Here is a 24,493-nt window from a genome sequence, read left to right on the forward strand (position 1 = left end):
GATTTGCCCCTCCCTGTCCCACGCTTTTTCTGGTTCAGATGTCACTGCCTCTGTGAAGCATCCCTAATTACTCACTTCAGCCTCTCTTCCCACCTGTGTTGGGGCTCTTCAGAGTGCCGAGCCCTCCTGGGATCGTCTCAGTTCCTTAGTGAATGCGGGCGAGTTAGTGAACCTTTTTAGGTCTCACTTTCCTTGTTGTAAAATGGGAATAGGATACCTTCCTGAAAATGATCACTTTCGGGGTTAAATTTTAAGTTTAAAAAAAATGTTTTTTTGAAAAGTAATCCCGATCTCATGGTTTTAAAGATTCTCTTAAAAACAATAGATCTGCCTGGAATGTCAGTTGCTCATTACAACCTGTTTTTTGATCCAGGAAGCAGCATGGTTTTGGAGTGTGTTCTTGAACTCCAGAGAACCCTGCTGCCTTTCCCAGATCAATTTAAATTAGAGTGGGGGAATGGGTTTGGATAGATCTCAAAGATAGTTATTATTTTTATATCTCCTCAGGTAATTCTAATGTGCAGTCAGGATTGAGAACCACTGGTGTTGTGGTTAAGAGCGTGGTTTCTGAAGTCTGACTGCCTGTATTCAAATCCTGACTTGTCACTTTCTAGCTCTTTGACCTTAGGTAAGTTGTTTAGCCTCTAAGAACCTCAGTTTCCTCATCTGGAAAGGCAGGTTAACGTTAGTTCTTATAGGGTGGTTGGGAGGCTCTGACAAAATGTTATGATTCTTAGAGTGGTGTCTGGCATATAGTAAATGTTAGTTATTATTATTATCTGGCATTCTCCATCTTCCAAACAGTCATCTAAGTGGTCCAGCCTCTTGGGAGAATGGGGACATTGGAATAAGCATCTTGATTCCTGCAGCCACAGTAGGTGTCAAGTTATTTCTTCTTATTAATATCAACAGTAATAAAATACACCATTTGATAAATGCTTACTATGTGCCAATCACTCTGCTATGTGGTTAGCTTATCTTCCAACAACCCTGTTGCAGGGAACGTACTTATCATTTCTGTTTTACTGGTGAGGAAAGTAAGGTGCTGAGAGGTTGAGAAACTTGCTCAAGGTCCCACAGGTAGTAAGTAGCAAGGCTGGGATTCGAAGGCTGGTCTGACTGAAGCCTGTGTTCCTAATCTCTCTGCCAGCTTCAGGGATGTGGTTTGGGATGTGCTGCACTAGACCAGTCCTCATCAAGAGTAACTCGCTACTTTTGAGTGACAGTGTCAGGCAGCTTCTCTTTATCTCCAAGATCAAAGCTCTCATGGTTGGAAAGGACCTTAGAGGTCATCTGGATCCCTCCTCCTGCCCAGTGCTGCAGGCCTTTCGGCAAAGTTCCCCGTGGTCCTTTGGCCTCTGCCTGAACATTTCCTAGTGGTGGCATGAGAACTATTTATGAAGCAGTCAGTTTTTTTGTTTTAATTAAGGCATGCACACTGTTTATTTATTTATCTTTCTTTCTTTCTTTTTTTTTTTGGCCACACCCTGTGGCATGTGAGATTTTAGTTCCCCAACCAGGGATCGGATCTGTGCCCCCTGCAATGGAAGCACGCGTAGTCTTAACCACTGGACCTCCAGGGAAGTCCCCACGGTCTTGTTTTTGGATACTTCTTCATGTTGAACAAAAATTGCTTTCTAGTAATTTCTGTCTATTAGTTACTGTGTAACTCTTAAAACAACATTAAGTCCTTTCCTCATTCACACAGTAACTCTTCAGGTGAAGGAATGGACAGCCCATTCCCTAAACTTTCTTATGTGGCATGACTTTCTGGTCTCCCTCCTATAGACCCTTCCCAGTTTCTAAATGTCCTTCATCAGATGAGGTACAGATTCCAGATTTGGTTGGATTCGTGCAATGCATGGCAGGACTCTGACCACGGTTTCTGTCCCAGCCATTTCATAGTAGTCATCTTCTAGTCAACCAAAGCACCAGTTGTTTCCCTCAGGAACTGCGCCTATCAAAACAGTCTTTCTCATCTTGTATTTGAGACATTTTAAAAAGTTGCCATTTTATTTATCCCTATTAAATTATATCTTGATTTCAAGACTCCATTTCAGCTTACGGAGTTAATTTTCATCTTGACTCTGCCTTTCAACATTGTAGCTGCACTCCTCACTTTGTTATGCATGGCTTCTGCATCTTTATCCAGTTGTTGGTAAATGTCAAACAGGATAATCCCGTATCATGCCATGACACACAGATGCATCAATTATAGTCTTATTCTATTATCAGGCCCACCTATCATTTTATTGTCATGGGGAACTAGATTACGCGCCTTAATAAACTTGAGATAGAACATGTCTGTGGTATTCTTTGAATTTCTTGGCCTGCTAATCCAATCAAAAAAGAAAAGAGGTTAGCTGGCTTGCTTCTTAGTGAACTCATGTCATTTCCTATGGGAAAGACTTAAGTTTCTTAAGGGATCAGAGATTCTGTCTGATAAGCTATTTTTTAAAAATTTCAGAGAATGACAATCTTTTGCATTGTTTGGGAATTTCTCTTTTCCTCTTTTCTGAAAATCAGTACAGAATTAGTCCTTCTCAAGGCTTTAAGGTACCTCGTTCCTCCCCTGCAACTTTTTAGAGATTACTGCCTAATTCTGAAATCACTGCTTTGTGTTTTGGTTAGTACAGTGGGGCGTAATTCTAGATTAGAAGACTTAAATCTATTAAAACTATTTCTAAAGCCCTTCTTGTCCCCTATCTTGGGTTTTAGTTCTTACTTAATGATAGCTATTCTACTGCCCTTTAGTAGTACAGCAAAATAGATCAACAGTTCTGCCCTTTTCCCCAAAGCAACGTTGCTCGAAACACTTGGGAAAAAAACCACCATTCCCCCCCGCCCCCCCCACTTCACCGTGCCGCTTGGCTTGTAGGATCTTAGTTCCCTGACCTGGGATTTAACCCGGGGCCATGGCAGTGAAAGCGCCGAGTCCTAACCACTGGACCACCAGGGAAGTCCCCCATTGGCATTTTTTTTTTTTTTTGCGGTACGAGGACCTCTCACTGGTGTGGCCTCTCCCATTGCGGAGCACAGGCTCCGGACGTGCAGGCTCAGTGGCCATGGCTAACGGGCCCAGCCGCTCCGCGGCATGTGGGATCTTCCCGGACCGGGGCACAAACCCGTGTCCCCTGCATCGGCAGGCGGACTCTCAACCACTGCGCCACCAGGGAAGCCCCCACCATTGGCATTTTTGATGAGCCTATTTGCTCTGGACTGTAACCTTTTCTTCATTAGATGTTAGACAAACAATTCGTGTCCACCAAAGAAAATTTGGAAAGTAAAGTAAGAAGAAAAGTTGCCCACAGTGCACCACCCAAATGCAGTCATTGTCAACATTTTGTGCATTTCCTTCTAATCTTTTCTGGGTATGGACTTTATTTTTGCTTTTCGCTTTGTAGTCCTACTGCTTTCTTCCTTTTCACTTGACAGTCTGTCATCAGCATTTTCCATGTTATTATAGAGCCTGATGTAGTCTTTCAGACTCGTGCATTTCTTACATTTCTTCTCTTATACTGGTAATTTACCCTTTATCTGTCTCCCATATGTGTTCTTTGGTGAGTTGTGCTCACCTAAGCTTTGTTGCTTTCTCTTTTCTTGGGATCACCTCTCATACTCTGAGTTACTGTATTTAGTGTCTTCCAAATTTTTTGATCATCCTAATCTGAGGCTTTGAAATTGGCTACTTTTTCTCTGGATTTTCAGAAATCTGCTTTCTTAAAGACTTGAGTTTTGTGTCCTACGACCTGTCATTCATTGTCTTCTCTCCTGTTGGAAAATCCAAGATGATTCCCTCACCACCTTGCTTGTAGTCAACACTCAGTAAATGCCCAGTTCTCATTTCCAGTTCATTTGTTCACTGCCACCTCAGCAGTTAGTCCTTTCTCATCATCTGGGCATAAATCTAGGCGCCTTCTTTGTTGCTTTGTTTTATTTTAAGCAGTGACATTGGCAGGCTTCCATCAGATCTTAAGCTTGTCTCATATATGATTAAATCCTTCATATCAGCATCTCCTACAAGATTTTCTTCTGCCTGCTCCTCAGTCTGATTCCTCTACCCTCACCAGGAGCTGTTCTTGTTGTTTACCCTCTTCAAAACCATCTTTTTACTTCCCAAAGGATTTTTTCCTCCAAAATCATGGCTTTTAGCTTGAAGAACTGAGAAGGTCCCCTGGGCTACCTCTTCAGTTTCCCATCCTGCGTGGTAGAGTTACTCTGCATGTCCAGTGTGGACATCCATCTCATTTGGGGTTCTGTTCATTGTTGCACCGCTGGTCACTAATAAGGACTTGCTAAGGATTCATAAGTCTTTTTTTTTTTTTTGGCCGCACCATGCAGCATGCGGGATCTTAGTTCCCTGAGCAGGGATTGAACTCATCCCCTCAGCAGTGGAAGCACAGATTCTTAACCACTGGACCACCAGGGAAGTCCTAGGATTCATAAGTCTTGATGGTATCTCTGTCTTCATGAATCTGAGTTGGCAGGAAGATACTTACCTGATTTATTCTGCCCACACCTAATGGGCTCCCATTAAACCTGTCTTTTACTCTTCAAAATGACAAAAAAAAAAATTAAAAAGAACTTTTATCTGAAAGTATTCACATGTATTTCAAGTTCATTTGTTTTAAATAAAATATATGACATATAAAAACATACTTAGGAGTAATGGATGCTGAATTCTTTTTTTTTTTTAATTAATTTATTTTTTTGACTGTGTTGTGTCTTCATTGCTGCACGTGGGCTTTCTCTAGTTGCAGAGAGCAGGGGCTACTCTTTGTTGCGCAGGCTTCTCATTGCAGTGGCTTGTCTTGTTGCGGAGCACGGGCTCTAGGCGCGCGGGCTTCAGTAATTGTGGCACGCGAGCTCAGTAGTTGTGGTGCACGGGCTCAGTTGCTCCGTGGCATGTGGGATCTTCCCGGACCAGGGCTCGAACCTGTGTCCCCTGCATTGGCAGGCGGATTCTTAACCACTGCACCACCAGGGAAGTCCCAGATGCTGACTTCTTGACAGAACTACTTTGGAGAAGCTCAGGGAGGAAGGGACGTGGAGAGCTTACACAGGCCCTAGGGGGTTTTTTTGTTTGTTTTTGTTTTTAAATTTATTTATTTTATTTATTTATTTTTGGCTGCGTTGGGTCTTCGTTGCTGCGCATGGGCTTTCCTCTAGTTGTGGCAAGTGGGGGCTACTCTTCGTTGCGGTGCGCGGGCTTCTCATTGCAGTGGCTTCTCTTGTTGCAGGGCATGCGCTCTAGGCACCCAGGCTTCAGGAGTTGTGGCTCACAGGCTCAGGAGTTGTGGCTCGCGGGCTCTAGAGCACAGGCTCAGTAGTTGTGGCACATGGGCTTAGTTGCTCTGCGGCATGTGGGATCTTCCCAGACCAGGGCTCAAACCCGTGTCCCCTGCACTGGCAGGCGGATTCTTAACCACTGCACCACCAGGGAAGCCCGGGCCCTAGTTTTATATATAGTGTTTTATTTGCCTCAAATCTTTTTTTTTTTTTTTTTTTTTTTGTGGTACGCGGGCTTCTCACTGTTGTGGCCTCTCCCGTTGCGGAGCACAGGCTCTGGACGCACAGGCTCAACGGCCATGGCTCACGGGCCCAGCCGCTCCACGGCATGTGGGATCTTCCCGGACCGGGTCACGAACCTGTGTCCCCTGCATCGGCAGGCGGACTCTTAACCACTGCACCACCAGGGAAGCCTTATTTGCCTCAAATCTTTTTAAGAATTTAAGCGTAAAGCTAGGTGGTGGATATACAGGTATTTTAAAAATATTTTTTCTTTGTTGATATATTTGTGTATTTCACAATTAAAGAGATTAAATGAGATAATGTGCTTAAAGTATTTAGTAAAAAACACAATTCTGCTAAGGGTGAGGTTCCTTTAGACCACAGCCTTCAACGTTTCTTCCTTCCCAGAGGTAACAGCTCTTATCAGTGTGGAGTGAATTATTCCAGAGTTTCTTCTATGTATTTGTGTACACAAATATATATCCTTAGAAAATATATGGTGATATTTATGTTTTAATATTTTTAATGTATGTATTTTTCTGCAGCTTTTTTTCACTCAGTAATGTGTCATAGAATCTTTCCATGGTATATAATAAATTATCTCATTGTTTTTAACTGCTTAATATTCTATAATATGGATAAACCATGATTCATTTAATATGGATAAACCATAATTTATTACTCTGATAGCTACTGGGTTATTAAAATAGTGCTGCAACAAACATCTTTGTGTGGACCACTCTGTGAACCCATGTGTGTTTAGGATAGATACTGAAGAGAATTCCTTTGCGTATAGGGCATGTGCTAAGTTACATTTGTAATAGACACTCCTAGTTGCCCTTCAGAGTGGCTGTGGCAGTTCACACTCCCACCAGCAGAGGGAGGGGCTCTTTCCTCCACACTGCCACCAATTGATACTAAAAGACATGAATTAAAAACATAGTCAGTGGGCTTCCCTGATGGCACAGTGGTTAAGAATCCACCTGCCAATGTAGGGGACACGGGTTCAAGCCCTGGTCCGGGAAGATCCCACATACTGCGGAGCAACTAAGCCCATGCGCCACAACTACTGAGTCTGTGTTCTAGAGCCTGTGAGCCACAACTACTGAAGCCCGCGTGCCTAGAGCCTGTGCTCCGCAACAAGAGAAGCCACCGCAATGAGAAGCCCAGGCACCGCAACGAAGAGTAGCCCCCGCTCGCCGCAACTAGAGAAAGCCCGTGTGCAGCAACGAAGACCCAACGCAGCCAAAAATAAATAAATTAAAAAAACAAACAAACAAAAAAACCTGGTCAATGAAAACTGATACCTTGTTTTAAGGTGGATTATCCTGATAGTAGTGAGGTCAACCATCTCTTCATGTTTATTGGCCTTTTCTGTTTCTTTTTGTGTGGATTGCCTGCCCATGTCCTCTGCTCATGTCCTCTGCTCATGTCCTCTGCTCATGTCCTCTGCCCATTTTTATTTGGGGCCGTCATTTTCTGTTGATTTGTAGGATTTCTTTGCTCTACTTTCATACTTTGCTTTACATCCAGGGGCAGTGTCTCTTCTTCTCAGAACTGTCTTGACTATCGCACATTTCTCATTGACATATCTTTAAAAAATTTTAGAATCAGTGTATCAAGTTCAATGAATAACCCTGTTGAATTCGGTATTGCTTTTATTATTACAGGTCATTTTGAGACGAGGTATCATGTATATAATCAACACCATTTGTTTAATCTTCCTCAGCCTAATAAGCCCATTCTGAATAGTCGTTTATTTAATGCTATTGATGTGTGATAAAAATTAAAATAGTTTACCTTACTGTCAAGTCTCATTTTCTTTTGAAATAATTATTATCTCTTTCAGCATATTTCTTTTTAAAATACCTATTATCTGAACTGTTACAACGGGCTACTGGTGGATTGTGCAACAGCAGGTGTCTTGTTTTTCTAGCAATCCCCAAAGTGAGACTGGAGACAATCTACATTTGCGGCGTAGATGAGATGAGTACCCAGGATGTCTTTTCCTATTTTAAAGAATATCCTCCGGCCCACATTGAGTGGTTGGATGATACCTCCTGTAAGTAACCCAGGTTACTTGAATATGCTTTTGTTTATGATATTAAAAGAATTTTTGCCATCTCAAATGGTGAATGATTTTGGCCAGACTATGTCTAACCTCTGCCTTTAGCCTAGGAGAGAAAAAATTGCTCACTGCTGAGAACCAGAGTGTGTTAACCAGTCTGCCAGATCGTACTCCATGCGTATTCTAAGTCAGCTCAGAGGTGGTTACCCGGCCTCTAGGAGGATGGTTGTTGGCAGCTGAGTCCAGGGTACATGACTGAGGCCTCTCTTAACACCCACAGTTTCCCAACAAAGGGGTGGGTCCAACTGCATAGACTTGGGGCTGCATTTTCAGGGCTTTAGACTTTGTCATTGCAACTTGCCATACAGCTTTTCAGAGGGCTATCTCTGACCTAGAACTAGACCAGAACCCTCTGACACAGTGCCAGACCTCTCATCTCTGCTTGCTTTGGACTGTGTTTTCTGGAGCTTCATCTGCTGGCCCTAATCTGGGGACTGTTCCACTTGTGAGCTAACTGTAATTTTTAACTTGCGTCCCCTCTCCAAGTCTGGCCTGACCTTTGGTACCCACTCTGCTGGCTTCTTGTCTTGTCTCACTTCTAGTCTGGCTTTACTTTCTGCCAGTGTGCTGACCTGCTTTTCCCGGCTGCTTTCTTAGATGTTAATTCGTTGAAAGAAGAAGAAGCATGACTGAGTAAAAGTTTTTCTCCTTTTTTCTTTTTTCTTAACTTAGACCATCCAAATCAGGGGATGGCAAGCCTTTTTTATAAAGGGCTGGATGATAAATATTGTAGGCTTTGCAGGCCATACAGTCTCTGTGGAATCTACCCAGCTTTGCCGTTGTAGCGTGAAAGCAGCTATAGACAATATAACTGAATGAGCCTGGCTGTTCTCTGTAGAACTTTGTTTACAAAAACAGGTGGCAGGTGTGTAGTTTATTATACGTTAGTTATAACTAAATAAAGCCGGTTCAAGTATAAATAGATAAATGGATGGGTGATGGATGGATGGATGAATGAATCAATGATAGCAGGTGGTGGGCTGGATTTGCTAACGCCTAATTTATCTAATTAAAACCGTAGCTAAGGGATGTTAGAGTCAGAGGAACCCTTAGAATCATCCAGTTCACCTATCTCGTATTGTACATCAGAAACTGAGAAACAGAAGCGGGAGGTTATTTGCTCAAGACCATGTGGCGTATTATTAACAAAGATGAGACTCTTTAGACTTTCATTTCCCAAACTGAGATACAGGAGTAACATAAGTTTGAGAAACGCTGCTTTAAAGTTAAACTTCTCAAAAACCTTTTCTTGCTAACTTCTCTTAAAGAAGCAAATTAAATTGATTGCTGCAAAGCCAGGTGGCTGTCACGCCTCCATTCTATATATCCCATGGATGCCATCGTCACCCACACTTCACAGTAGGGAAACATCATTTAGCATGTCTGGATAACAAGGAACAGCAGAGGGCTTCCATGTAGGGGGCAGTAGAATAAAGGATAATCTAAATTTATTTGAGAATTTTCACCATCATCATCATCAAGAACTGCTAACACTTATGTATAACAGCCACTGTATGCCAGGCAGTTTTAATATACAGAACCCCTTTTCATGGAATACTTGACCATTATTTTGTGGACCCAGTTTGGGAATGTAGCTCTAGGTTGATTTTATCAAAGAAGTTTTACTACCAGGTTCTGTAGTTCCTTTCATTAGTTGGTGTGTACATTTACTGATGCCAGTCCATAGCTGAATGAGACTTTAGCAGTGAATATGATGTAGTCTCTGTTCTCAAGAAACTTAACCATTTGGATGTGATGTAACGTGTTATCTTATTTTAGGTAATGTGGTTTGGTTGGATGAAATGACAGCCACACGAGCCCTTATCAATATGAGTTCCCTGCCAGCCCTGGATAAGATAAGAAGCAGGGATGCCAATGAGGACAAGTCGTCTGAGAAAAGTAAAAAAGGTAACTGACCACAAAGGAGGGACTTTGGGGCTAAAAGTCCTGTCCTTTACAACTTGAGTTTCTGTGCAGTGTTCTATAGCATCTCATCGCCAGTTATTTCTGAAATAAGCTGTGATGCTTTGGATCATTAGTAAAGAGGAGGAGAAAATATTAGACTTAGCATGCATGAGATGGAGTTAAGATTCATCTTGTCCCTCACGTTCCGTTTTAGACAAGCAGGAAGACAGTTCCGACGATGATGAGGCTGAAGAAGGAGAAGTTGAAGATGAGAACGCAAGTGATGTAGAGGTCAGTGAGAGGGCAAAGGTGTCTGTAAGGTTTCACTGTAAACAACTGCTTACTGTCTTGGTATTTAAGCCTTAAAGACTTAATACAGTACGTTGTGTTCCTCCTCTGGCTTTCACCATTATACCTCCTGAGGGGGCACCAGGCTCTTGGCCTTTAAGTTCGTGTGGCTATAATGAATGATTCATCTTGAGATCTTAGTACTCACACTTCTGTATGAAAGGAAATGGTTTTATTGAGAAATCCTTTGAAATGCTATCAAATCAGTAAAATTAAGGAATAGCAAGTAATGGCATATTTCCTAATGGCATATGTACTGTTGTTGGAAATATTAAAGTGTATTCATTTTAAAATTATTTATTAAATGCCTACCATATACCAAATTCTAGGTGCTGGGGGTATAGCGTCCAGCAAAACAAAGTCCTTACCCTGTCGGAGCCTACATTCTAGTGGGGTAGACAGACAATACACTGATACACAGATATGTAATATAATGTCAGGAAGTGATGAGTGCTGTGAAGAAAAGTAAAGAAGGGTAAGCAGATAGAGAATGATGGAGACGATTCTTTTAGACAAGGTGGTCAGGGAAGACCTCTGACTTAGACATCCTGCAGAGGAACTGGTGCTGTAATGCTGATGGGTATTAGTAAAGGTAGATTGCTTTCTTAATCAGTGGTAACTTTGCTGCTGAATGAATATGAAAAAGGCTTTAATTTTTATGTCGAAAATGCTCTTTTTTCTTAAGTTGGACACGTTGTCTCAGGTAGAAGAAGAATCTCTGCTAAGAAATGATCTTCGTCCAGCGAACAAACTTGCTAAAGGAAATAGGTTATTCATGAGATTTGCTACAAAAGGTAAATGATAATTGGTATTGATTTTTATTTTTTATTTATTTTTATTTTTAATCAAAGTGATTTTTGTTGAGTGACACCTCTCTTGAATCAGAACCTAGGTCAAGTAATCTCAAAGATCCTTCAAATTGTAATATTCTGTGCTTATAAAATCAATGACTTGCTGCCTGAGTTGGAATTTCACACATTGAAAGTGAATATTAGTTATTTGTACACTTTTGTGGTTTCTAGCTAAAGTAAGTTATTTTCTGTCAAAGCTGGTTTGTCCCATGTGCTTTTCAGCCAGTTTATCATCTGAACTATGAAAACTTTAAAATTGTATTTTAGGTATCATAGCAATACCTTCCTGGACATTGCTAGTAGCGCCATTCAACTCTAAGTCTCTAAAGAATTAAATAAAAAGCCTCTTAACAATTCATAAGGCTTTTTACACATAATGATTTGGGTACACATTAATAATGTGTGTGTGGTGGTGGGGGTTGAGTCAGTTGAGAGTTAATTGGAAATGACAACTCTTCACCCCTGAATACTTCAGTAAGTATTTCTGAAGAACAAGGACTTGGTTTTACACACAGTTATCAAAATCAGGGAACTTAGCATTAATACAATACTGTTACCTAATTCGGAGCCCACGTTCAGATTGTACCAGCTCCCCACTCTGTATATTTAAACTACCTGGGGGAAAAAAAAACTGCCTGGCACACAGTGAGTGCTGTGTCAGTGTTAAGAGTTCATGCTGCTGCTGCTGCTGACAATGATGATTATCAAATACATTTGGATTATTCTTTATACTACTCCCCCACTGAACTAGGATCCACTCTAGGCCCGGGTGTTTAAGTCTGCCGTGTGGCCTTAGTCTCCCTGAATATGGAACTACTCCTTTGTTTTCCTTGACTGGGACATTTTTAAAGAGGATAGGCTCATTATTTTATAGGCTGCCCCTTAGTTTGTCTGATGTCTCCTAATTAAATTCGGGTTGTGCGTTTATACCACAGACGTGACATTGTGTCATTTTCAGTGCATCATATCAGGAGGCACATTGTATTTATTTATCCCCTTCCTGAGGATGTTAGCTTTTATCACTTGGTTAAGGTAATGATCGCCAGGTTTCTCCACTATAAAGTTACTCTTTTTCCATTTATAATTTAAAGGTTTGTGGGGAGATGCTTTGAGGTTATGTAAATAGCCTGTTCCTCATCCAACTTCCATGCTGTAGCTTTAGATCCATTGATGACTTTTTAGCTCTCTCATTTATTAGTTGGCAGTCTGCCGTAAGGAAGAGCTTTCCCTTTTTACCCATTTGTTTATGTATTTACTTATCTTTTTTACTTATATCAGTTTAGATTCATGGAGTTTTATTCAATGGGTTATCATCCATTCTATCATTATTTTGATTCACAAATTATTTTGGATTTGGCCAGTAGAGCCTCTTCAAACTGTGTTCTTGTGACACGCCTTCATGATTCTTTGAGTTCTTTCTTTATGGCACAATAAAACATCTTGTTTTGCCAGACTCAACTTGTACTTTCCCTGCCCCAGATCTGGAATCAGCCATTTCTCCAGGGAGCTGGTGGGCATGCTTTTTGTAGGGTGCACATTCTGGTTTGTGACACCAAGTTTATCTCTAGCACTGGGTACATTCTCATTGGTGTTCATCCCTTGCGTTCAGTGAGTGCCCAGGGAGCTGTCAAGAGACCTTTATATTATGAAAATATGTGTGCTCACTGACCACCTTTTCTTCCTGTTAACTGGCATTTTAACTTGATAAATGGGGTCTTGTCTTCATTTACTTATTCGAGGGACCATTTGTGTGCATTCTGGATATATGGTGCTGTGCTGTTTTCCTTAAGCCATTTTGAGGAACATCACGGTAAACTGGAAAAAAAATGGTTTGCCAAATACATGGACCTGTGTGTAATCTGTTTCTTTGACCCTGATTCTGTGTTATTGGAGTGTTGTCATTCAGAAGTGAGTATCATCTTTCAGGGGGCAGTGAAAATGCCACCTCTTCTAAAAGCCTTTTTGATTCCTGAACGCTGGTGATAACTGATGTTCCCCTGTGCTTCTTGGAACCTAGTATATTGTATTGTTGTTAATAGTATTTTCTCTATGAAGTCAGCTCCCTAACAGCAGCTTAACCTCCCTCGTCTCTGAATTTTGCTCCACCCCCTCCACAAGGCAGTGCGTTAGGAGGCGCTCAGAGAGTGAGTGTTTCTAGTGCGTCCTCCCCTTTTGTTGGCTGATTGTGCTGATCTGATCCCAGCCATGAAAAACATTCTTTTTTTTTTTTTAAACCCATTCAACATTGTCTTCACACTCACAGGAAATCCTTGGTAACTTGTAATTAATTTTTAGATGACAAAAAGGAACTTGGAGCAGCAAGAAGAAGTCAGTATTACATGAAATATGGGAATCCAAATTACGGAGGCATGAAAGGAATTCTTAGTAATTCTTGGTGAGTCCAAAACCTTAAAATACAATAGTTTAAATAGTACGTAAGCTTTTCATAATCCTTCAGTTGGTATTCTGCAGTGGAATGTCAACACCGTATGTGGACGTGAAGGAAAACAAGAAGAAAGAATTCAAGATTTTTAACTGTGGTAAATGGTGTGAGAATGCTGACTTTCAGTTTCATGTGAAATATCTCGGTTTCAGCACCTAACATTGTGTCAGGGTGTAGTTGAAATTAACTAGTGGATTTCAAGGCCCTTCCTGCTGGTTTTTGATTATGTGCTTGTTTTGGCAATGTTGCAGGAAGCGAAGATACCATTCCCGTCGTATTCAGCGGGATGTGATCAAGAAGAGAGCCCTGATTGGGGACGACGTTGGCTTGACATCCTATGAACACCGACATTCCGGTAGTTGCCTGCTCAGCTCTTGGGTAGACACATGTTTGGCTCCTGAAATCATATTTTTATTCTTAATACAGTCTCTTAAGGTTCCAAACTTTATCATCCTCTCTTCCTTGCCCTCACCCTCTGCCAACATATAGGAAAGTAAGTCAAGTCACAATTAATTTGAAATTGCCCCGTACAAAGAGGTCAAATGATTTTATAAAAGCCGTTCTAACAATAAAGGCAAGATGTAGGAAAAATTAAAACTTTTCTTAGGAATCTAATTTTCCTATTAATATCAAAAGCTGCATGAAAAAAAATTTTTTAATTATTTTGTTGGATGAGTTGATTTGATCGTTCCTTTGTCTGATGAAAATAAGCTGCTATGTTTAGCGTTCTGTGCTTATTGGCTTGTGCACGTGAATGCCTCAGTAAAGTGGGATATCATGACTTGGGTTTCATTTTGTTTCTTCTTTTTTCTTTTTCTTTCTTTTTCTCTTCCTCTCTCTCCCCTCCCTCCCCCCCCCTCCCTACCCCCCCTGCCTCCCTTCCTCCCTTCCTTCCGTCTTCCCTTCCTTCCGTCCTTCCTTTTGGTGCTTATTGTGAAAGAACCATTTTCATTAAGTTTTATAAAGATTTGTTTATTTTGAGTCTGATCTGTGAAAATCTTCTATATGCTTTGTAGAACCAGCCAAGTCAGCATACAAACACAGAATAACACGCATACACATTTATCATTGTAATAGGGACAGGGAGAGATGAAATCTCTACATTTTAATTTCATGTGAATATCCAAACTTGTATATTTGAAATCTGCATCTTAACGCACATACTTTTCTGATACACAGTTAGGCTTTTCCAATTTCAGTTACTTTTATCTTCATTATATAATCTTTATATTCATATTAAAGAAATTAAAAAACAAATTGCCTCTAATTCTAGCACTCCAAGATTAACAACTGATTTCATTTTACATTTTTTCTTTGTCTCTTTTCACAATAAATACTATAATAACTGTTGTGGACATATATTTTATATTCTGCTTCAAGCATTCCACTTACAAGCATTTTTCCATGACTTTTAAAGGTACATTTCATTATTCATGGTGGTTATGTTCTATAAAGTCACCGTGATCATTGAAAACCATTCAGAGACTCTAATCACACCTTTTTTTTTTTTTTTTTGCGGTAAGTGGGCCTCTCACTGTTGTGGCCTCTCCCGTTGTGGAGCACAGACTCCGGATGCGCAGGCTCAGCACCCATGGCTCACGGGCCAAGCCGCTCCACAGCATGTGGGATCTTCCCGGACCGGGGCACGAACCCACGTCCCCTGCATCTGCAGGCATACTCTCAACCACTGCGCCACCAGGGAAGCCCTAATCACACCATTTTTGTCAACTGATCAGTATATAACTTTGTTTGATGTGTGTTTCTGCTTAAAGACACCTCATTTACTACATACCGTTGATTCATTAACATTGGACTCGAGGCCAGCAGCAGTGTAACTCATGCCCGAACAAAGCTTATCTAACACACGTATTTTCTCCATATGGCACATCACAGCCTCATTGCGTTTAGGAACACTAGACAGCTTTGGAACTATGCTCAGAGGCTATTTTAAACAAGGGAATCACCAATAAAAGCCACAAAAGTGTTAAAAATTAGCACTCGCTGGACTGCAAAAAGGACACTTGTTTACAGTGTGAGAGATAAAACAATGAAGATGTGGCTTTGCTTGCCCGCAGCTGGGAACATGCATGGCTGGTGCCTCAAATTTTTTGCTGCTCCTATGCATGTCCACAAATGACCACGAAAGCGCCATGGGTTTTGATTCTGGAGTTACAAATAAAATTGGCAAATTCACAAATACAGAATCTGTGAATAATGATGAGGGTCTGTATTTTAGATAACTCTGTAATATGGCATCAGGCTGCTCGTTCACACTTTACCTAGACATTCTTTGTTGTCGGGATCAGAATGGTAACCAGATTAGCACTATTATACATAATGCCCCAATAAACTCTAAGGATGGGAATCCCATCTTTTAAAAAGGTCACTGACGTAGAATAGAAAATTGGATTTGTTAGTTTTAGGGCTTTTCCTAATGTTTTTTGGTTAAATTCCTTAGGACTAGTGAATGTTCCTGAGGAACCCATCGAGGAGGAGGAAGAGGAGGAGGAGGAAGAGGCGGACCAGGACATGGATGCTGATGACAGGGTGGTGGTGGAGTACCACGAGGAGCTCCCAGCCCTCAAGCAGACCCGGGAGCGGAGCACGTCTAGGCGGTCCAGTGCCAGCGGCTCAGGCTCGGATGAAATGGACTATGATCTCGAACTGAAAATGATTTCCACCCCTTCGCCAAAGAAGAGCATGAAAATGACGATGTATGCAGACGAAGTGGAATCTCAGCTGAAAAATATCAGGTAAAAATTTTTTTTCTTTTTATCAGTGCTAGCTTTTAATTTGATTTAAAAAATTACTAAGTTCTTCTTAATACCAGTTACTAACTTCTTCTTAATGCCTCTTAATTTTATATCCACTTTTATCTTTTCTAATTTCAGTCCTTTGTAGAATTTGAATAAAAGCATCTGATTTTTCCTCTTAATGTACAAGAGGTGATCCTTGTTATAAAAGCTGTAACGATATAGAAAGTGAAGTCACCTGTAATCTCCTCTTCTAAGAGAACGACTGTTAGCAATTGGGTGAATTACTTTCCTGCTAGTTTTATGTGTATACATAACACATAGAGAAATTATAGATATCTTTATACAAAAATTAAGTTATACTGTTTACATTGTTTTGACATACGCTTTTTCCATTTAATGTAGTGTAGACGTCTGCTAATTTTTCAAGTGTATGTAGTCCATTGTGTGAAAGTGTCGTTGTTTACTTAACCAGTCCCTTATTGATGGAGATTTCTGTTCTGTTTTTTTTTCCCTTGGCTGCGCCATGCGGCTCACAGGATCTTAGTTCCCCAGCCAGCGATCAAACCTGGGCCCTCGGCAGTGAAAGGGCAGTGCCCTAACCACTGGGATGCCAGGGGATTCCCTGGATTTCTGTTTTCTTACTGTTGCAACAACTAGATAAATTCTAGTTACTGCATAAGTCAAGGCACATGTTTTAAAATGTGATGTTGCTAAATTTCCTTCCAAAAAGGTTTTACTCAAATTACCACCTGTTGCCTACATAATTCACCAACCTTAGGTATTATCACTCTGATTTTTGCTATTCATGGACGAAAAAATACAGTTATTTTAATATGCGTTCTTTGATGACCAGTGGAGCTGAGCAGATTCCTGAGGGCAGATCGCATATGCATGGCTCAGAGAGGGCTCGAGGCTGGGGTGCTCTCTAAGAGTTCTTGATCGTGTGTTTGGGAAAAGGGAGGAAAAAACTTTTAAGCTGGTTGGTTTGTATGGCCTTGTTCACATCCTTATTTTTAGTTTTTAGAGAACTTTCCAGTGGCAAATGCTGCCAGAATAATGGAACTCGTCCCCTGACATGGTGGGAGAGGTCTTTGGCAGAGACATCTGTCCTTTAACGAAAGGGGTTGTAGACTCCGTTGTGTCTAGACTATAGCCAGATCACAGCCTGGGTGAGCAGAGGCCTCCAGCCCTCTGCAGGCCTCTACTTAGCCTTTGTCCCAGGAGGAGGGGGCTCGCAGGTACGTGCTCTGCGATAGCTTGCAGATGCCGTGTGCGGAAACCACCCCGGAAGACTCGGGCCTGCTCAACCCCAAGCAGCCTCTTTACAGCAGGCTGGTCCTGGCTTTTGTAAGCAAATAATTACTGGTTTATGGTGTTGTAAGTGAATGTTCGTTGGCCATGTTAATTGGGTTTCTTAAATTGTTTTTCCAGAGTGTATGAGATTGTTGTATGAGTGTTATCCCACAGTTCAAGTTGGTTTACTGTTCCCCCACCCCCCTTTTTAAAGGAACTCCATGAAGGCAGATACTCTATCTACAAGCAATATAAAAAACCGAATTGGTAACAAATTAACACCTGAGAAATTTGCAGATGTCCGACATTTGTTAGATGAAAAACGTCAACACACACGTCCACGGCCACCTGGCAGCAGTACTAAAACAGGTATTGTTGAGTTGTGTATCTGGGCTTCATTCTGAGTTCCAGAAAGCAAATGCAGACAGGGATAGGTTCTTGGATAAAACACTGTCATTTACGGACCAATTTAGTAGTCCTGATTCATCACTTCTAAATTTTGGGTTAGGCATTGGCACTTTAGGACATGAAATTTAATCAGACTTTTGCAATACTCATTTTCAATATTTTTGTCCCAAACAATTATTTTACTCTGTATGTCATTGGTATACTTCATACATAAGGATAATAGAAATTAATTCGGGTTGTTGTATAAATGGTTAAGAGTTCGAACTGGTTAGTTTATATGTGCAAACACGCATATAGTGGGTACTTGGCCATGCCTGCTGTGTGCCAGGGCTAGATGCTGGGAGTGTTAGAAGTCTTTGCAGGGGATGCAAAGTAATCATAGAACTCAGATGGAAAAACATAAGGGCACACGTTCGGGTAATTCCACCTGAAGCAGAATGGAGTAAGTGCTGTGATAGGGCACTGTAAGCAGTGGGCTGTGGGAGCAGAGAGGGGAGGTGGATCTTTTGGGGGAAGATCTGTTGTGGGATGCTTCTCCAAGCACGTGGCTGTGGAGTGAGGCCTCGGAGAGGAAATAGGATCTCAGTTGGCAAACCTAATTTTTTTGAGGTGGGAAGTAACCTGATCTTATATCTATTTTAGAAAGGTAACTTGGTGGCGGCGTAGCATGTGACAGAGAGTTAAGTAAGTAACAAGGGCCTGAACTAGATCAGGGACAGTGGAGGCAGAACTGATGACAGTGTCAGCCTTGGAGAGGAAGAAGACTTGGCGCTGGGAATTGCGGGAGGAAAGGGAGAGAAGCCAAGGGCCCAGGCCTGAGGGGCTGAAAGATGGGGGTGCTGTCCTCAGAGAGCATAGGCAAGGTGGGTGAAAGCCCAGCACAGGGACTTGCTAATAAATGTGTTTTTGTGGTTGCTGTTATTGTGAGAGGGAGCTCAGGAGGACAGGCAGGTTTCTGGGGGGGCGGGGCTTGGAGGAAAAACAAATATGATTTGGGACATCTTCCCTTGATCCTTTGCTTTTTGTCAGTCTCATTACAACTATTGTTCAATGTAATAGTTTATTGAGAACTTCTTACATGTTCAGAGATTGCGGCTTCTGTCCTCAGGGAGCTTGCAGTATTTCTTGTTAGCCGAAATGTTCGTAAATTATTTGCTCTGCTTGATCCTACTACAGAAAACACAAAGCAGACAATTCTGCCTGAGAAGTTCCTTTCTGGAGCAGTCAGCTAAGGTTTTTTTCCCCCTGCGAGCCCCTGGGGATTCTCATTTGAATTTTCCCAGAGAATCCAGACTCTGTAGAGGGAAGGCTCTTAAAAGCCTGGTTGTGCTGGGCCCCATGTCCAGCGCGTGTCTAAATCTCGGGGAGATTTGGTACCAGGTCCTGCAGAGATCTCAGGTTGACAGTACAGATAGCAAAGCATATGCACGTGGTCATGGCAGTACTTTTTTTTCTTTTTCTAGATATACGCCAGCGATTAGGAAAAAGACCACATTCTCCGGAAAAGGCTTTTAGTAGTAACCCAGTCGTTCGGAGAGAGCCCTTTTCTGATGTACATAGTAGGCTAGGTGTTCCCAGGCAAGATGTTAAAGGCCTCTACTCTGATACTCGGGAGAAGAAATCAGGTTGGTAACACTGAAAACTGATGGGGAAGGGAATTGGGTAAGAGCAGAGACAATGGGTGTAGCACAGAAATACTTTGTTAGCAGAAGGCAGGAAATAGCATATGACAAAAATAAATTATTTTTCCTCTTTCATTATAGTCATTGTCATCATCATCATCATCATCATCATAATGGTAACAGTGTGGAAAATTTAGAAAATGGGAAAAAAGACTCACCCCTGATTCTTTCTGTTTAACACAAATACTTTTTAGTTTCATGCTATTCCAGTCTTTACCCATATAAATATACTATTATTTTCATATATCATCATATCATAGGCATTTTTCCACATTGTTATAGCTTTTATAAATAAAACTTTTTTTTTTTTTTTTTTGCGGTACGTGGGCCTCTCACTTTTGTGGCCTCTCCCATTGCGGAGCACAGGCTCCGGATGCTCAGGCTCAGTGGCCATGGCTCACGGGCCCAGCCGCTCCACAGCATGTGGGATCTTCCCTGACCGGGGCACGAACCCGTGTCCCCTGCATCGGCAGGCGGACTCTCAACCACTGCGCCACCAGGGAAGCCCTTATACATAAAACTTTTAATTGCCTTACAGAGTGTCTATCTTATGAAATTCTGTGTATTTCTCTATTGTTAAATATTAATATTTGAAAAATTAATGGAGAGTGGGCAGAATCTGAAAGTTGACAGTGTAGCAGGCCCATCAGTTTGCGGAATGTTGTAGCTGGGAAGATTTGGGAATGGCCCAGTCCTGGCAGAATGAAGTTGTCCACGGACGGGATGGTGAGTCTCACCAGGCAGGGGCAGGTGTAGTATAAGCAGCCTCCCAGGTGATTCTGATGTGCCTAGCATGGGGTAGGGTGGGGTCGGGGGGCACATATCCCCGAGCTGAGAGAATCTCCCGTTGGGTCCAGTTCTCTCAGTCTGCAGGCAGGGGACTGCAGCCGGGGAAAGGAGAGGATCTGCCCAAGGCTGCACCATGGTTGCAGGTGCCACGGACAACCCCCCAGCCGCCCCTCTGGCTCCATCCCCGCCCCCCGCCCCGTGCTTCCTGCACATCAGGTGTTGCCAGTGCCCCTGTTTCTCAGCATCGACTGCTAGAGCTGAAATGCCTTCTCACCCAAACAGGTAGTTTATGGAATCGCTTAGGATCTGCACCCAAGACCAAAGAAAAGAACACGAAGAAAGCGGATCACAGGGCGCCCGGCACAGAGGAAGATGACTCCGAGCTGCAGAGGGCATGGGGGGCTCTGATTAAGGAGAAAGAACAGTCTCGCCAAAAGAAGAGCCGGTTAGATAACTTACCATCTCTCCAGATTGAAGTTAGTCGGGAAAGCAGCTCTGGTTCAGAGGCAGAGTCCTGATGCCCTTGGGGCCCAAGGCAGCTGCCCTGAAGCCTGACATTCTTTTGCAGGGTGGGGTGCACAGTAGGAACCCCCCCATGCGGGAGTTGGCGCCCCTCCCGTTCTGGCTCACGCAGTCACCCTCCGCTCTTGCTACTTCAGCAAGACATCTTAAGAATGTGACATGTTTTGAAGGGCATCTATCTAATCTTTTGCTGCAGAGTTATAGTTCTGGGCCCTCATTTCTTTTCCCACCACCCCACAAGCTTTACCCTTTGAGGAAAAGGCAGCCCTCCAGATTTTGTAGACATTTTTCTTAATATTTTTAACATTGTGTCTTTTAAAAGAAATGTTTTACACAGTTCATCCAAAGAACAGAGAACTGAACTTCTCACTATTGCCTTGGCCCTGACAGCTGTTACCAGCACCCTTTTTCCAAGAAAAGTCAATTCCCAGGTGCTTATTGGACAGCCTTCGAGGGGGAAGATGAGGGAAGCTGCCAGCTCACCCTTCCAGGATCCTAGTGTGGGGGCCGAATCTCATGGACCTGACCTCAGAGGTGCACCTGTGCCGCCCAGGTAGATAAGAGCCGCAGCGTCGATCGCCCTTCATTCCTCCCTGGGGATTTCTGTTAGGGGGCCTTGTTAGCAATCAGCTTGCAGTGAAGATCAAGTTCAGTGCTGTGGGATTTTTAGGAACAAAAAACTGTGACTTTGGGGTGGATTTTTGTGCTGGGGTGGGGTCATGGGTTAATGTTGAACAATTTTTAAGTCTGTATTATGTTTAAAAAATATTAATGATTTAAAAGTTTAAATTTTTAATTTTTATATGTGAAAATATTTCCTTTTGGCTACGAGGGAAGCTCAAGTGGTGTCTTCTTATGTGCTGTTAAATATATATTATATACTTTGGAAGAAGGCAAAGAGGGGAGCCGCATTATTTTTAAATGATCCCAACTGTATAGTCTGTCTGTTGTACATAGAGTTTACCTTGCTTTTTGGCCGCTGTAGGGGAAAAAACCCATCCACCTGAGATGGGAACCTGTCATTTATTATCACTTCAGAAGTGATAACACTGGTATTTATTCTTTCTGTCTCCAAGTTCTGGCACTTGAAGACTTCTGCAAAACTGGCAAATAAGATGATAGTTACAGAAATTTTAGTTCATTTATTTCTAAACTCCTTTCAGATTATTTTACCATGAGAAGGTGGTAGGTTATTTTGTCTTCCTGTCTGATTTTTATTTTGAAGTATTTAGTGTTGTATTCCTCTGCAGGCTTAAAAATAGTGTCTTACTTCAATTCAGTAGAGCTTAGGAGTTAAAGAGAATAAAGCCTGTGTTGCTTGTGTGATGTCACAGCCCCTCACCTGTCTGGAATGTTCAGCACCCAGTGCAGCTCAGGGTTCTAGAGCTCTTTGCTCTGCCTGAGCTAATGGTCACATGATTAGTTGATTGCAGTGCGGTGCGGTGGAGGGCAGAACGAACGCTTTGTTTAATAAAGAAGGGCGGGGAGACTTGAGAGTTGCAACAAGAACTGTGTTGTCCATATTTTGTTGGTTAACCTGCTTTTTCCCTCCCTGTAGAAAGATGAGAGCATGTAACCATGATATGTTTCAGCTTCCTAGTGGGATTCTAGGAAAGAGCTGGTTCTGGTTTCCCTGCCAGTTGAGACCTAAGGTTTCTGAGGTTTCTCAGCTCTTTGCCCATGAAGCACACAGCTGGGAACCAGGTTCTTGAGGAGGGGCCAGGGTCTGGGCGGTTGGTCAAGTGAGAAGTGCAGGGGCTGTAGAGTCAGAGACGCCGACCCCTGGCTCTGCTCCGTGGGCCTGGGCCTCAGTTTCCCCTTCTAGCAAATGAATGGGCTGGTACCTGAGCCGCTGGCTTCGTTGGTGCGTCTTAATGGTGTTGTGCTGTCTCAGAGCGGTGGCTGCAGCGGGCTGGCCAGCACCAGCGTCTGCGGCCGGTGCGGGGAGTGTCAAGGAGACAACTGAGGGTGTGCGTGAGGTTGTGGACGGGACTACCCCCACCCCACTCCAGTCTCTGGGCCACTAGTGAGACAAAGAGGTCCCCGTGGTCAGGGTCCCCACTGACATGCTCTCTGCAGTGTTCAGAAAACTCCCCTTCTCAGACTTGCCCTTGTGTTTCCCAGTCATGACCCTTTCCCACCAGTAGTTCAGGCCCACTTGTCCCATGGCCTTTCAGCCCTCACCAGTCTTTTGCTAGGGATCAAGGAAGGCTTTCAGGAAGGGCGGTGGTATGTAGTTAAAACTGTTGTGACCAAGAAAAATGCCTACTTCAGCAGCCTTGCAGTTCTCACAAACACGCACAGCCCAGAAAATTACCTTTAAAGACGTTAAGTTTTATTTCCCAAAGTTATTGGCCTTAGCCTCTCACTCTCCAGCCCACTCAAGCACTCAGATCTTGCAGCGTCTTACGAGTGTTCTGGAAGCCCAGGCCCTTTCTTGGGAGCTGGGGAGCAAAGATGGACGGTCGGTTTAGTCTTTACACATATGAGATTTTAGATACGTTTTGCTGCTTGATAATAATTACAGATACCTCATTTCTGTTTTCCACTCTCCACCTTGGGAGAGGTGCCAACTACCCAGGAGAGCTTGTGGAGCCCAGCACACAATGGAACCTCTCCTCCCCTGGCCTCCTCTAGCCTGACCCCATGAGTCCCTCGCCTTAGGTCAGAAACTGTCTTCTCCCACTCCATCCCTGCAGCAGCCTCTTTACTGGTTCCTCTGCCCTGTCTCTCCTTCTCCATTCTGCACACTGCAGCTGGGATGAACTTTCGGTGTTGTTAGCAGCTTCATTGAGATATGATTTACATAGCATACGGTTCACCCATTTAAAGTGTACATTTCAGTGGCTTTTAGTATATTCACAGAGTTGTGCATCCATTGCCATAATCAATGTGAGAATATTTTCATCATCAAAAAGAAACCCTGTACCCATTCGCAGTACCCCATCCCCTGTTCCCCACTGGCAACCACTAACTACTTTTTGTGTCTATGGATTTATCTGTTCTGAACATTTCATATAAATGGAAATCATACACTTTGTGGCTGTTTGCGACTGGTTTCTTTAACTAAACATGTTTTCGAGGTTCATCCATGTTGTAATATATATCAGTACTTCGTTTCTTTTTATTGCTGAGTAATGTTCCATCGTATGGGTATACCATATTTTGTTTAGCCATTCATCGGTTGATGGACCGCTGGGTTGTTTCTACTTTTTGGCTGTTAGGAATAAGGCTGCTGTGAGAATTCATGTACAAGTTTTTACATGGACATATGTTTTCATTACTCTTGGGTTATATACCTAGGAGTGGAATTGCTGGGTCCTCTGGTATCTCTATCTTTAACCTTTGAAGAGCTGCCAGACTGTTTTTCCAAGTGGCTGCACCATTTTCCATTCCCCCCAGCAACGTATGAGGGTTCCAATTTTTCCACATCTTTGTCAAGACTTGTTATGTTTCGATGTGAATTGGTATCTCATTATGGTTTTGATTTGCATTTCCTTGATGACTAATGATGTTGGGCATCTTTTCATGTGCTTCAGGATGAACATTCTTACGAAGGTTATTCCTATTACTCCTCTGCCTAAAGGCATCACCATTGCCGATGGGATAAATTCTGAACTCGTTTGACAGCTCACGAGGCTGGTCAAGATCTAGCCTCTGGCAGTATCTCTAGCCTCTTCTCCCCATCCTCCCCGACCTTCTGCCTGCTGGTTTCCTGGAGGCATCTTGATCTCACCAGCCTCCCAGACTTTGCTCAGTGCTGTTCCTCCCCCCAGTCCTCTCCTCATCCCACTTCAGCTTTGCCTTCTCCTCTCCCTCATCCTCAAGGACTTACAAACCTCTCCAGGAATCTACCT

The 24,493-nt window shown here is 42.7% G+C and overlaps 2 protein-coding genes across 5 annotated transcripts in view; both read left to right on the forward strand.

Annotated features, from left to right (window-relative positions):
• Positions 1-23,676, forward strand: part of NCBP3 (nuclear cap binding subunit 3) — a 29,293-nt gene extending 5,617 nt beyond the window's left edge. For 2 of the 4 annotated variants that reach the window (XM_060133683.1, XM_060133686.1), the window contains exons 4-14: positions 7,361-7,573; positions 9,419-9,547; positions 9,759-9,835; positions 10,578-10,686; positions 13,039-13,138; positions 13,438-13,541; positions 15,645-15,939; positions 17,450-17,604; positions 19,107-19,268; positions 20,397-20,559; positions 21,027-23,676. In XM_060133683.1, coding sequence (XP_059989666.1) covers positions 7,361-7,573; positions 9,419-9,547; positions 9,759-9,835; positions 10,578-10,686; positions 13,039-13,138; positions 13,438-13,541; positions 15,645-15,939; positions 17,450-17,604; positions 19,107-19,268; positions 20,397-20,559; positions 21,027-21,135 — 1,616 coding nt within the window. In that variant the 3' untranslated portion in view covers positions 21,136-23,676. Of the gene's footprint in view, positions 1-7,360; positions 7,574-9,418; positions 9,548-9,758; positions 9,836-10,577; positions 10,687-13,038; positions 13,139-13,437; positions 13,542-15,644; positions 15,940-17,449; positions 17,605-19,106; positions 19,269-20,396; positions 20,633-21,026 lie in introns of those variants that run through there. The other 2 variants (XM_060133685.1, XM_060133684.1) reach the window with 2 other exon arrangements.
• ITGAE (integrin subunit alpha E) overlaps positions 21,087-24,493 on the forward strand; it is a 71,587-nt gene continuing 68,180 nt past the window's right edge. The window contains exon 1 of the mRNA XM_060133668.1: positions 21,087-21,189. Coding sequence (XP_059989651.1) covers positions 21,153-21,189 — 37 coding nt within the window. The 5' untranslated portion in view covers positions 21,087-21,152. The remainder of the gene's footprint in view (positions 21,190-24,493) is intronic.

Source organism: Lagenorhynchus albirostris, chromosome 20 (genome assembly GCF_949774975.1).
Source record: "Lagenorhynchus albirostris chromosome 20, mLagAlb1.1, whole genome shotgun sequence".
NCBI lineage: Eukaryota > Metazoa > Chordata > Mammalia > Artiodactyla > Delphinidae > Lagenorhynchus > Lagenorhynchus albirostris.